General features: G+C 33.5%; 1 protein-coding gene across 1 annotated transcript in view; it reads right to left on the bottom strand.

Moving 5' to 3' along the window:
• Positions 1–7,134, bottom strand: part of MPDZ (multiple PDZ domain crumbs cell polarity complex component) — a 126,477-nt gene extending 119,343 nt beyond the window's left edge. The window contains 2 exon segments of the mRNA XM_006918360.3: positions 5,756–5,922; positions 7,031–7,134. Of these exon segments, the coding sequence (XP_006918422.1) occupies positions 5,756–5,922; positions 7,031–7,046 (183 nt within the window). The 5' untranslated portion in view covers positions 7,047–7,134.
• Positions 7,135–15,415: the final 8,281 nt, after the last annotated feature.

The following is a 15,415-nucleotide window of genomic DNA, read 5'->3' as shown; positions in this document are numbered from 1 at the left end:
ATTCCTGAGAGACAACAGCCATTCCCCCTTTACTGACTGTTAAGCCTACAGATGAATCATCTTCATTTCAGTCTCAAATAAGAAACCATAAAGAGAGGGGTTATGTCAAGTAATAAGATAAAGCTGAGGAGACAGGCATTTCTGCTCTTTGAGACAAGAATTGCACAAAACAGTATCTTTCTGATTACCAAAGTCAAAACAGAGCAACAAAATGATGTTATCAAAATTCTCATCTTTCCATCAATCTAAAAAATATGAATGTAAGAAATTATCAAAGTTGCTGATGCTACTACTTAGAAGCAGGCCTACCTCAACATAAACTTGATTTAGCAGTCTTATAACTATATATATACCTAAACTTGATTTAGCAGTCTTATAACTATATATATTCCTAAGAATGGTGACCCTACAGGCATGCCCAAGAAAAATGGTGTTCCATCTAACATCCCTTGCTGATATCATATCTTTGAAAGTGACCCTCTGTAATACACACTACCAATTTCTTTACATTTTCTAAAAGTTGCTCTGGTTTTAAGACAAAGCATTAGGGAAAAAAACAAAAAGAAAAAACAAAAAAAACAAACATGGTGTACATTACTTCATCTTCTCTTTGCCAGAAAAGCCATCACTTTTATAAATTAGGATGTGATGGTTGTATTCTTAGTGTGTATTCTCAGTGTATTTAATTCTTAAAAAGATGAAAAAGACATTCCTTATATGAACAATTCATGTATTTTACAATTATAACTGAAGGTCTTATCTATCAAACTGCCATTTAAACTCTTACCTTAATTTTATCTGTTTTTTATAACAATTTTAAATGTGGAGAAATAAAAGAAATGATTGTTAAAATACTGTATTTAATAGAATGGTTAGAAGATAAAGTTAATACAATTTCAACTTGAGACAATAAAGTTCGATACAGAAAGTTAAATGCAAAAGAGCAAAGCTTATAAAAAAAAACAAACAAACACTTAATAAATCCCTCACAATCTGGCTCTGAAGTCTCCTCTTTTGCCAATATCCTTCGAATATTCTATTGCTCTGATAATACAGGTCTGTATGGGACTGTTTCACAGTTTCTCAACCTCAGCACTGCACACTTTATGAACCCAATAATTCTGTTTTGGAGGGCTGTTTCTTATGCACTGAAGATGTTTGGCAGCATTCCTGAACCCTCCCCATTAAATGCCAGTAGCATGTCCTTTCTCATCCTCAAGTTGCGAAAATCAAAATGTCTCCAGAAATTTCCAAATGTCCCCCAGGAGGAAAGAAAATGTAAAAATCACATCCAACTGAGAACTGCTCTATATCCTTGGACTCGTTGGACCCATTGTTTTCACCACATGAAACAATGCCCCCTGTCTCTGCAGAAAACTCCTACTCATTTTCCAAGACTCATCTTACATGTCAGCTCCAGTGTAAAGTTTTCTTCTAGTCGAAGTTAGTAATTCCTTCTTCTCATACCAGCCGCCTTCTTGTTTTTCTATTTAATTAAGAGTATGTCTTTTCTATTTGCCTCTCTAGATAGTGAAAACCTCTACCTTATTTATTCATTATATTCTTATTGATTTTAGGTGTTCGACAAGGTTTATTAGTAAATTATTACATGCTTCCTATAAAAGAATGCATGAGCTAACCCTCCCACTGCCAAAGGAAAATTTGGTTCACTGAATGACGTCTCACATTGTCTCAATATATGACCAACCCTCCGGTTTTGTTGTTTTTTTTTTTGTTTTTTTTTTTTTATTTTGTTTTGCCTTTGCTCCTGGGAAATGAAAATTAAATGATAGTAACCAAAAGTCCTTGTCCTTGAAATGTCTAGCACTCTTGATATTTTTATTTAGTCTCATTTAGATATACATTTGAATTACCCATTAGTCTATATGTTTTGCCAGAAGAAGTTGCTCCAAATTCTTTTTGGATTGTGAGCCGGTGAATTTAGAAACAGAAATATAAAACCAAATTTTATACCATGAGGACCATAAATGAAGAATAAAAATGAAAAAGAAGGATGTAATTGCTCTCTTCGACAATGAATCTATGGTAAGTCAGTATGTCTAGAGATTATTTCAAGAGATGTCATAAATTTCCAAGGAAAAACTTAGAAAAATCTGGCTTAATTTGGTGTGTGTGTATATACACATTATGCATCTAGAGGAGAGATATATATATATCATTCCTAGGAGAAAGCTGAATGAAGTAAGAGCCTGGAAATATCAAACAAGAACAACAACAACAAAATAACAGTATCACACTCCAAAAAGTCTGTAAATCACTGACAAGGAGAATCCTCTATAATATTCTCTGCCCTGGGGCTTGTTTCTCATATCAGCAGCTGTTGTAACCTGAATTAACCACATTATTTCTTCAACCTTAGAATCGGTCTTTGTTGTCATGGCTTAAAAAAAAAAATCTCAGCAATGTCATTTTTAAGTCCTAATCCTAAATTTCTACTGAAGTTAACAAAAATTTTAATTCACAATTTTCCTACAAATAACTCAGGGTAAAAAATGTTTAGTTTAGAGCTTGTGGCCAATTCATAAGGCAAGGCAATTAATTAATCAGGAAAGTAGCAGACACCTATACTGGACTGGAGAACATCATAAAATAAATATGCAAATCCAATTTCCTCACGGCTGACACACTTCTATTATCAAACTGCTAACGTGTTTATTTCTCCCTCAATAGCTGGATTTTTGTCATGAATACGATTGAGACCTGCAGTTATCAGCTTTGATGACTAGGTGACAGTGAGGACTCTACTTGAGAATTTGTATTTGACAGATCATTGACACGCAGTCACATTTTTTTTCCTGCTCTTCACTTAAAAGGAATCATGCAATAGGAAATGAACTGGAGCTATTAGAGATTATTCAGGTTTAATAGCACACATCCTTTTAGCTGGCGGTTAGAACAATACACAATGTGGCAGAGTTAAACAGAGGCATCAATTATACTCTCAGACCTGTTAGTATTTCTGACAATATTTAAATAGCACATCCCTTTAGGGCATGGCTTTTTTTTGCCCTCTTAGTTACACACCTGTCAAGTGTTTAATTTGCCAAAGGGAAACAGTTTGATTTCTAAGGGCAATCTTAATATTGAAGAAGCAAATTAGAAAAATGAAACATTATTGAATATAAGTATAATGAGAATGATTTCAGAAAAAAATAATAGTAGGCTTAATTCAACATGGCATGTCAGCATCTGTCATTAATACACCAATATGATGCTATTCTTCAATATGCTGCATATACCTTGAGCTTTTTAATAATTCGCTCCCTTTGCTTTTTAAAAGACAGGGGAATGATGGCAGAGAAAAGCTAGAGCAGTTAAATGTAGCTATGAAACTAAAAAAGATGGAGACGGTAACTTGCAACTATCATATGTATAAAATTATACATCTGAGAATATAATTTTGGTACAAGTTAATAAAAGCTAGCCATGATCAGATTTGTATAGCTGCTAGTTTAAAAGCACAAAACAAATTTTATTCCTTAGGTGCTTAATTAAATATTAAATTATAAGTATTAATAAATTAGCAGTTGGAGAACTATATAGAAAATTTAAATCTAACATGATAAATTCTAGAACATGTTTAAATTTTAAAATAGACAATAATACAAGTTTTTTGATTTGTTACTCTAGTCACACAAGAAAAAAAATCTGGTTCAATAAACAAATGAAATTGAATTAATAAAGAATGGAAACTAAAGGGGAGTTGAAAAATCTGAGATGTTATCAGTAGATTTAACCAAAATTAAAAGTAGGGACAAAGTTTCTACCTTTGGAAAAGAAAGGAAAAAAAAAAAAAAAAAACCAATGATGTGAGACAGGTTTTAGAGGCAAAAAGAAGGAAAAGGGCTGTGCCTTGCAAGGCCAAGAAAACTGAGTTCTCGTATAAGTCATTCAAGCTCTCTAAGCCATTGTAATAGCAGGCTGTGGGCCAGATGGTTTCTTTGGTCCTTTTCAGTACTTGAACAGGTGATCAAAGAACAGAAAAGTCCAAAGATATATAAGTAACACCTACAGAATTCATAAACTTCACAGTATGCTTAGTCCTAAAATATATCAGGATCTATCATTAATACATCATCATACCGTACTTAGTCACAAACTATGAGAATCAATAATAATCATGCTCAATAGATTTCCAAAGAGGTTTCAGCTGAATCACATGGAACACAGTTTTGAAGCCCATATCCTATCTACATCCATCTGGAAATGGTAAAACAAGTTCAACAACAAGTAGGCCTATTTCTCCCCTCCCTTTAGCAGAAGTGGTAAGTACAAACGCTATTCCATTTATATAAGGCTGGCTAGAGGGATATTTTGACAGTTATCTCACTGGATTAGTGGTATTTTCTGACATACTTACTAGTACTTTTTTTTTTACAAATTTTTCTGTCATTCTAATCATATATTCATAATACAATAAGGGAAGAAGACATCTGTTCAAATTTTCCCCACTCTGAAAAACCAGATAATTTTCCACATCATAATCATACTTATATTCAGAAAATTGGTTTCTCCAAAACCTTGCCAATCCATTCTGAAAATGGGTATGTAAAAATCAATCTTTTCAATAAATTGCAAAGGGACAAACACAACTACATATAACAAAAACACCTCTTAATTCATAACCATGACCTTTTAAACCAGTAAGCAGAAATTCACTAAAGAAAAATATTTTTAAAGATTATTTTTGATTTAAATTTTTTGGCTACCAGAATTAGATTAAGAAGTTATATGATATTAAACAAATTCCTTCTCTATTGCTACTATTTGTTCTTTTTGCATTTGGCACATTTTTGAGGTTTTTTTTTTTTTTAACTGAAGTTATTCTTTCACTGAATTATACTAGTCTTCAAGTTTCATTTTTAACCTTTTAAGGCAGAATATTTGCTAGCAAGTCATCCATAACCATTAAATTAATGTTAAAAATATCAGAATGCGAATTAATTTGGATGGAAGGCATAGACTGACTTCAAGCCTTGTGAGGATAACAACTATTTTAAAAATATATTTTCTAAACCTGAGAAATGGTGATTAAATTAAGTAAGTTCAAAGAACATCTGACTTCAGTTTTCATTCTGTCATGGTGATATGTTTCAGTTTTAATACAAGTGCTAGGATTTTATAATGCTCATAATTTTTACAGAGAAAAACACTGTTACATTTAGAAGTTCTAATGTTTATCACCATCTGATGCTGTCATGGCAAGCAATTGCTACTTACACTCCTTTAAGAAGTGAGAATTGCAATTCCTCTAACTGATGACAATGTAATTATTCCTTTTACTGTCAAAATAGAGGTGATTTCCCTTTCTCACACATGATTACATATGCAAATCCAGGCTTATCTGAAATCTCATAAGTATACTAAATGTCTGAATCTGAATGAGCAAGATCACATGAACAATGAGCCTTAGTGATGATGGAAACCAAGTCTACAGCCATCCACCCTAAACATATTTTTATCATCCCCCTTCTCCTGTAGGGGCTCATTCTTCAGCATCCACACAGCTTTCAACACAATGTCATATCATCTACAACATACAGCAACAACCATTACAAAAATAGGGGCGGGGGGCAGGGGAGCCACAGTGAATCTGAACGTCTAGTTTGGAGGTTTAAATGACTTCATTAACTCTTCATTAACACATACAAAAAGCAGCCTTTCAGAAAAACACAAGCCTTTCACAAGATCTATGCCATGCTGTTAACGCCTGCTTGGGTGAATGATGTCCTACCTGGTCTTTCAGCTGCTGTACAGAAGTCTGGAGGTTCAGAATCTGACTGAAGAGTGGACTCTGCAAGACTGATTTTAAAAGGTTCAGTTTGTCTTCATTTGCCACATCCCCACGTTCTCGCAGCTTGGCTTGCAAGCGCTCTGCTGCCTGCAGGGCCCGAGTTTTGTCTATACCAAAGAGCAGCATTAGTCAATAACAGGATTCAAGAACACATCAACCCATGCTTATAGAAATCTTAAAGCTATTCCCTTCAAGAGCACAAATAAAAAAAAAGAGGGATTGTAATATGTCACTCTAAATATGTCCCTCAAACCTTGAAGTCTCTTATAAGAAAGTCTGTTTGAAAGCAGGAAACTGGTTATATTGTATAATACATGCAACTAATTGTAAAGTACAGAAACCAATTCAGATGAAGTACATTTACGTTCTAATGCCAGCTATTTCAACTTTTTAATAAAAAACTACTGAAGGCCATTCTGTGATCTTGCAAATGCTGATATTTTCACCTTTCAAAAACTTTTATTTACATATAAGAAAAGTTAGAGATATAATTAACAAATAAGTAAATATGAATAATGTCATTGATGAGTGATAACATCCAAAATATGACAATTTCATATATTAAGGGGTAAAGCATTCTATACTTGAGAATTTACTTGAAAATGCATCATAATAACAAACTAGTTTTTCTAAAACTAAAGAGCAGTGTGAAAAAAAGATTAACATATGAGCTTGAGAAATCTGAATATTTCAACTTAAATTATCTCATGTAGAAATTAAACTGCCTTAAATCATCACTAAAGTTAGTCGGTCTAAGTTTTTATTACTGTTATATTTATCAACTTAAAACCAAGAGCTCGGTAGTTTTCCACCTGCCACAAATAAAGTAAAAGCATGACAAAGGCAATGATCTTTCTTCAGTATTAAAAATACTGTTAAACTTTCTGGTGCTATCCAGAAACAAATATTAGCCAGAATTGGGTTCATAAATCAGAACTGAGTTCACATTAAGCTTTATTAAAACCCATAATTGATAAAACATCTCATTTGCTTTTTAAACTTCTGCTTAAAAGTGATTTTTTTTATAACACTTCAAATGAAATTGTCCAAATATAGAAACACATTACCCTGGTTTAATGCTAGCAGATAAAAACTTCTTAAAAATTACGTTATTATAGACAGATTCATGCTATTCAGAAAACACCATATTGCAAAGATCCCAATGGAAGGAGTTTTGATTCTTATAAAAACAGTCAAAAAAGAATATGGTCTTACCTATAGTTTCCAACATTTTTTTAGAAGTTTAGTGTTCTTCTCTACAATAACTATAAACAGCAACTAAAATGGGACTCTGCAGAGAAAAGAAATAGAATGGTTATGTTTTATCGGAACTTTAAAATTATATTCTAAAACTATATAATCTAAAAAGTGCTTGGCACTACTATAATTCTTTTGAGCAATAAAATCTTGTTGGTTTAACTTAAGGTAATTTTCTTTATAGGCAAGAAAATGGTAATCGTTTTAGAGCTAATTCAAAATTATCTTGTATTTGCAGGTAATACTTGTATAAGAAGGTTAAAGGCACAAAATCTCTTTTAAATAAGATGGTAGATATATACAAAATATTTCCTTAAGAGCTCTTCAATACAGACCACTATAATCTTGGATTCACTTACAGATCCTTACCCAAAGAATAAGGAACTTACTTGACTCTGTATGAGAGATGCTGTGGGCAGAAAAAAAAATGATATGTAAAGAGTGTAAAATGTGATTCTGGCTTTGAATGCTCACACAGTTGACTGAGGAAAGAATACAAACACATCAATTAGAAATGAAGTGTGACTCACAAGCAGTACATGAATTGCTAGAAGATAATACATTCAATCATGGACAAAAAACTGAATAAAAGAATGTTAAATAAAAGATGATTTTTCAAAGGTTTTCAAAATGCCCTCCTGACTATAATGTTCTCTTTTTTCCCATTCAAAAATAAAACTTTCTCAACTTCTTCGACTCACACAAATCTCATCTTTCTCTGACAATACTTATCTAGACTGTTTAAAGTGCTGAATTCAGATCTTCACCGACAATGTCCACATCACTAACCCATCTGTGTAATCTTTGCTGTCCAACCATTTTGCACAGTGTCTCCATAGTTACATCTATCCTTTGCTTTGCAGAAAACTGAGTCATCAGGAAGTCAGTCAATAATTCCTTCAATAGAGAAAAGGAATCTACAACCACATCCTTGCTTTGCATCAGGAAAATGAGAAGGGGCTTCTCTGAGAAGGAACAAATTATTCCATTATCTCTTTAAGAGAAAATGCATTTGGAAGAAATGAAAGTGTGTGATGGATATGGGCAAATGCATAGACCACCAATGCCTGCAATTCACTGTGTAATAACAAAGAGTACTTATTGACTTTCTTTACTCCAGCTCCAACTATAGTATTTAAAGCATCAACTCCATTTCAGTCAATTAGCTCAACCTCTGGCACTTGTTTTAAAAATGCCCTGGTGTCACAACAAGGGAACACTGGCTTTAACCTGGAATTGAAATCTAAACAGTGTATGGCCTTGAGCAACGGGGCCTATCATCTGAACTTTAGTTTCCTAGCAAACACATTTATTTATTGTGTATATTAAGATAAATGAGATACATAAAATATACCAATTTCCAACTCACTGCATAAATCATAGCTATATAAAATATATAATCAGGATTAATGCCAAGCCCATACAGATGAGCATTCTAATGTCAGGCATTGCATGGTTTCATGGGGAACAATACAGGGTAATCTTAAAATAAACTAGTCATATTTTTTCTTCTTATTTAGAAGGAGACTAATATTCCTTCATGAAATAGCAAACGATTAGGTTCCTCCCTCCAAAAAATTAACTTCTCATAATTAAAAAGTAAAAGTAAAGATAATCCAATATAAAGAAGCCCAAATTTGCATAGCTATATTTAAACTACACAAAGGAAGCATGATAGCAACGAAAGAGCATGGACTAGGGAGTCTGATGACTTGAATTATAATTTGAGCTTGACCACTTCCTTGCTATATGCTCTTGTTAAGTCACCGTTTATAATAATGTCCACATGTTTAAATGAATTACCAGGATTTTAAGAAAAATATCCAAGAATAAGTCTCTTAATATTGATATTCAAAGTACATTAAAAAACATAACTGCTACATTTCAAAGTACTAATCCCTCAATATGATAAGAATAAGCATATTCAAATAGTATAGGAAATACTAGTTCTCTTTTAGCTACTGTTCATGTATTCTGCTTATAGCCATATCACTATTTGGTTATAACTGAACTGTTCCAGTAGCCATGACACTCAGATACGAGACATATTAGTAATGGCTCAATAAATTCAGTATTTATGAGGAACTTCAGTGCTAGTCAAGTGCTGTTAGCACACATTACATCATGGGAACAGGGACCCTGACCATCTTGCTCTTCACAGTATCCTCCACTACTTGGCACATTATTCTATTTCCCAGATAAGACAACAAAGGAAAGGAGAGGCTGAGATCTTACTCAAGTAAGATCACAGCTAGTAAGCCGGATAACTTAGATTTGAATCCAGTTCTGCCTGATTTCAAAGTCCACACTCATTATTTTATCATATTATCCCATGTTTTCCATATTGTCTTGAAAAAAAATCACATGGTGGAAATACATTGTTAAAAAAAAAATGCAAGACAACGTATTAAATTGCTAGTGTTTGTAAAACAAGCGAAATGTTTGTGTAAGTAAAATTAAAATGTGCATGTTTATTAAAGCATAGAAGTTTTCTGCAAGCTTTCCAAAGACTAATAGTGGGATGTAGGTGCGACAGAAAGACATTAAGAAACTTATTTTGCACTGCATTTTTTAAAAATCTGTATCAATATAAGGTTTCTGGATCTAGTAAATAAAAACACAGGATACCTAGCTCAATTTGAATTTCAGATGAATGAATAATTTTATAGTAAAAGTACATCCCATGCAATATCTGGGACATACTTATACTAAATACTAATTTGTTATCTAAAGTTTAACCAAGCATCCCTAAATTTATCTTATAAGCCTATTTATTATACATTAGCTTAGAAAAAAATCAAATTTTAAAAGTCATTTTTAATTTAAGACCTTTATGCTTTTTGTAAAACTTTAATATGTTGACGGAGTAGCCAAAACCTTTAGAAATCTCCAAAGATTTCAGGTGTGACCATATGATTCTCCAACAACTGGATGATAACACTAGTTTCAGCAGAGGATAAAAATCAAATAGGATATTGGTTTTATTTAGAAACAGAAACTTGCTGACTAATCATTTTACTGTCAGTGAGTTGAACTGGTAATTTGTAGGCATAGCTATTAGGTAGTAAAGAATCAATACTTGAAACATAAACAAATCATTCTGCCCAATGCAGATTGTATGGAAACTAACAAGTGAAAACATGTTTTATGCTAAAAATGAAACTCTACTAAGAGAAACTGCCCCAAATCAATACGATTTTCCAGTTATCTTAAACAATTCTGACTGTAAAAGGAGTAACGCATTAAAAAAGCTTGCCACAATGGTTTGCAGCTTGTCAAAGTCACTCAGCATCTGTTATTGCATTTATCTTTAGCATATGTTTCATTCATAGCTGTCTCAGCACTACCTGAAGTTAGACGGCAAATGCAAGGCTATTGTCATTTACAGGTAGTTTGTCATAAAGTCAACTGGCCATTACAGCAAAACTTACACTTTCAGTTATAATTCATATTCTAGGTTAACGTTACCGAACTGTTGCTCAGAAAGCATAGAAATGACACTACCCACTAGCATCATGCAGTTCCAAAAGAAAATACTCAACCTCTTAGCATCTGTTCTTTTGAACTTCTCCCCCATTTTTATAGGCTTGGTCAAAAAAGCATTTCAAGTTGACATTTATAAATCTTTTTTAATTCCTTCAATAATAATAGAATTAATTCTACTTTACTTCCCAAAATCAAGTACAATGAAGTTATCAAGTGCCAATCAAGCCTTTACAACATACTTCAAATCCTGATCGATAGTCTTGCTCTTCTTTTATAAAATAGAAAGCTAAATTACCTGTCCCAATTGAAAATGCTGAAGGGGTCACAGGGTTAGAAAAAAACTTAAATTCTGTTATTTACTGATTTAACAATGCACAGGGTGCCTACATGACAGACATATTGTTGGGTGTCAGAATTAGAGAAATGAGGACACAGTCCGGAAACTCACCGGCAAAGTGAATGGAAGAAAAACAAGGAAACAGACACTTAAAGTACAGGACATAAGAGGGACACAAAACCCAAACTGAAGAGAAAGTAAAAGCTGGCTGGAGGCAGAGACCCCTGTGCATTGCCCAAAAGAACAGGTGGGTATTAGTACAGAAGAATTGATAAAAGAGGTCCACATAGAGACAATGGGGCATAGTACCTTCTGAACACTGCAAATAGTTTCTTACATACACCTGGACTGGGGCAGAAGGAAAAGGAAAGACAGAGGCAGAGATGATGAGGCTAGAGAGGTGGGTATAGGCTAAACTACTGGGTCCTGCATACCATCTGTAAAGAGTATAGGTATTTAATTTTGAAGTTTATTTTGGTACAGTGAGTAACATGGTTGCTTAGTTTTAGAAAGATCACTCTGCTAGTGATGTGTAAGACCTGTAAGAAGCAAGAGAAACTGGAAAAAAAAATGATTAAAGAGCATTTTTTAAAAATAGAGATAAAAGTGACAAATAAAAATGAGAGAGAAATACAAGAATTAAGAGTTATAAACAACAGGACCTGGTAATGTGGACATAACATGAATCCCAACTTTTTCTGCTTGAGTTATTGATTGGATAGTAATACCAATCACAGATATAACAATATAAAAACAATAGCATGTCAGTGGTATGACTGCTCCAGAAATAAAATCTGTCTTGGTCAAGAATTTAAAAGGCTAAATTATAGTACCTTATAATGCTGCTGTAAACCGAACTATATCCCTCCAAAATTCATATGCTGAAGCCGTAACCTTCAATATGATCATTTTTGGAGGTAGAACTTTAATGGCTTTATAAAGATATTGTCCCTTTCCCTCTCCTCCTCCCTTTCACTTATTAATAGAGTCACAATTCAGATCTGAAAAATGAAATTAAGATTTGCAGAATAAGTATAGTTTGATATAATTTATCTATTTTTAAATATGCAAATATGCGCTACATATAAATATGTACATATGTACTCTCATCACAGTCAACAATGAATTAAAAGGATACATCCTAAAATCAATTATAGTACTAGTTACTTTTAAGGGTGGAAAGATGGAAAAGGCAGCCTCAGGTCAGAGAGAAATTAAAAGAGGACTTTAGCTTTCTCTATTTAAGGAAACTATACTTTTGTAATGTTTTAAAAGTGCATACGTAAAAAGTAATTGGGTTGAAATATTTATATGTAAATGGTAAAATTTCTAGGATCTGTTTCATAAAAACTGGAAGGGGACAAAAGAAACAAGACTGGCCATAAATTAATGGCTATTAAAACTGAATGATGTAACATCAAGATTCACTGTAATAATTCACTGTAACATGTACACTATAAAATGTACACTGGAAATATCTTCAGGCTAGATTACTTAACTCCAGCAAAATGAAAGGAAATTGTATGTAAACATGTCTTCAAAAATTAATATCCCATAAGGAATTTTCATTTTTGCCATTAAAAACAAAGCTTTATTCTGATTTTCTGGTGGCTACTCTGCTTCTAGTTTTGCCAAGCTGTGTTAGATAAGAGCCTTAGAAGTAGAGGCTTATGGTCCTGGATTAGCCAACACCACAGGAAAGAGACCATAGCAGGAGAGGAAGTGATAAACGGCTGTTGCTGTTCTACTTGTGAACATATATACAGTACAAACCAAAATCCCCACCTTTGGAAATGATGGCTGAACCCAAGAGAGCACATAAATATAAATCTGTTTTAATCTAAAGGAAATTTATCTTTCAGGCATATCCGAATGACAATTCCATACAATGAATAGTCAGTCACATTATATACCTAAGCTAATACTATAATATAGAGAAGTAGCATATTAATCCACGATTATGTAGACACACGCAAGTCAAAATCATTATTTTGATCAAGAATCTACATACTCCAAACAAATTTTGGTAAAATTATCTTCTCATTCCTTTTCCTAGGAATTTCCTGATAGGGAGAATAAATAAAACCTACTGCAAAGAAAAACTACATAACACAGAAATTAAAATATTTTATTATAGATATACAACAAACCTATTTATATCAACAAACATGTTCATTAAATTAGCGTTGGTTTTGAAAGTTACTTCCTTTTATTTTTAAGACTGTTGGCCTGAAGTGAAAGGTTCATTATCCTTTCAAAAAATATACATGTTGTTATCTTAATTGCAGATTCCTTTAAAGCACATACTAGCTTTATAAAGACATTTTACCAGATTTACAGCCACTTTCATATAACACACAAATTATATTTTGTGATGCTTTTTGAGGTAAGCACCCTTATTTACTACTCACACTCAACTATGAAGTCAATTTTAGAATTAGCTCCCCAAAACATGTAGGTCACAGATAAGCTAAAACTCACTAAGGTTTGGTTATATAACAACTCAGTGGAGTATCTGGGATTAAAAGCTTGGGCTGCTGTTATTACTCAACTGGCTATTTAAAAGGCTGAACTTTCTTTTTAATGTATTAGACTAAAAAATTCTGTTTATAGTCCATTGTATTATATTTTCTTCCTCTTTCGCCTTCATCCATATTTTTTAAAATAAGCAAAACAAACACATTATGTTAGAGATCTATAGATTCCAACATTTTCCCTCTGGATACCCGTTTTTACAAATTTTCTATCCACGATGTTCTCTTAGTACATCGCTATAAGACAGGGACCTCGACTGTTAACTCACATCAAACACGGTGACTCACAGAAAAGATTTAGATACTTCTGAGAATGAAGATTTAGCCTCTTGCACTCTTACTCCCTAAACTCGGAAGCATTTAGGTTATTTGGGCAGTTTGCCTCTGGTGGTTACCTCCGTGTTAAGGATCAAGACGGAACAGGCCCACATATTTCTTGAACAGACCCATGCAGGGGGATTCCTTCATAGGCTGTTCTTGCAGGAGAAAAACAAGTGGATCTCAGTCTCAGAGGCAGCTAGCTGCTCCAGACACATTATTTTCTTGGGGGCAAACAAAAACTGTGCAGAGAGATTAACTTTGTGCCACACAATTCTCAGGTGCAATTCCTACACCGGTAACAAATTCTCCAGAGAAATTACTCTAGGCTCCGGCCTCCTGCCCTTTTGCCTGCCTGAAATGAGGCAATTCTCCAACGGGCTGGTGTAAATTGTGTCCTTGGTGCTTAGAAAAAGTGTGGATACTCAAAGTATCCCCATGGAACCCAAAAAACATGGCGGCACCTATTCTGCGTTAGGACTTATCAACGGCAGGAGGAGATGACAGTACAGAAGATACCTGTCATCTGGGGCAGAACAATATGTGGCTTTGTCTCCTGACTGAATGATTCCTCAGGGAAAGTCCTTAAGGACAGTGAATAGAAACAACTTTTCTAATACGAACAAAACTGTGAAACTAGTAGGTGGAACTAGAATAACCATGCAGCTTCAACTTATCTCCCCATCCAACTACCTGAAATGCATCCTCTTCACCCAAAATAATTTTCTGGAGCTTTTCCCCCATAACTTTTAAAATAACTCTACTTCCCCCATTTCCTATTATTATTCCAAATTGTTTCTCCCATTCTGGAATTTTTTCTTCAAAAATTATGAAGAGTATCGTCTATCATATCGCCTACTTAGCTATTACTGAGCTATACGCACTATACATAATTAGATACTTCTATCCTTCCCCATCAATCAGCACCTCCTAAATTCAGTTTGTGGCTTTTATAATTTCCCTTTGTTGAATTTGGATAGGAATAAAGATTAAGTTTGTAAACCATATTCAGAAATGGACAGGCTCAAATTTTTTATAGGAAATCTTCTGGAAAGAAAACAGCATAATGAAATGACATTTAATATGGTTGTTTTTCTCTCCTACTTGTGGTGACTAGTGGTCTGCATCCCCTGTAGGTTTAGTTCCAGCTCTTTGCTCAGAGAAGCAAAGTACACGTGTACTGAAAAGGGCTCATGAATGATTATACTCTCTTGCTCTCCGTGAGCCCATTCTTTGCAGTACTTTTCATGTAGCAATTTAGAACTCTTAAATTTGGCCAGAAGAAAAAATTAATGCTTAATAATTTCAAATACCTTAGTTGATGACAGTAGAAAATTTTGTGGGCTTTTACTCTTTCTAAAGCATAACTTGCTAACACCGCATTTTACAGATGCAGAAGTAGAAGGTCAAGGACCTTTCTCAAGGTCTTATAAATATTTTATTAAGCAATTATATCTCTACAGCCATTATTATATGGGGGTATTAAAAAGTCTATGTAATAAAACATCAACAATTATCTGCAAGTTTCAGCCAAAAGTAATCTAATTCAGCTACAAGAGGATTTGGAGGCAGAGAAGAAAAAAGAAATAATAGGCTTAAAATTACTCAATCAGATTGGTGTGTATTCTGAGTAGATTCCCTAAGTAACAAACTGTTTAATTTCCCATG

Source organism: Pteropus alecto, unplaced genomic scaffold (genome assembly GCF_000325575.1).
Source record: "Pteropus alecto unplaced genomic scaffold, ASM32557v1 scaffold95, whole genome shotgun sequence".
In the NCBI taxonomy this organism is placed as follows: domain Eukaryota; kingdom Metazoa; phylum Chordata; class Mammalia; order Chiroptera; family Pteropodidae; genus Pteropus; species Pteropus alecto.
Note: the sequence above shows the minus strand (reverse complement) of the source record. Positions and strands in the feature narration are given on the sequence as shown.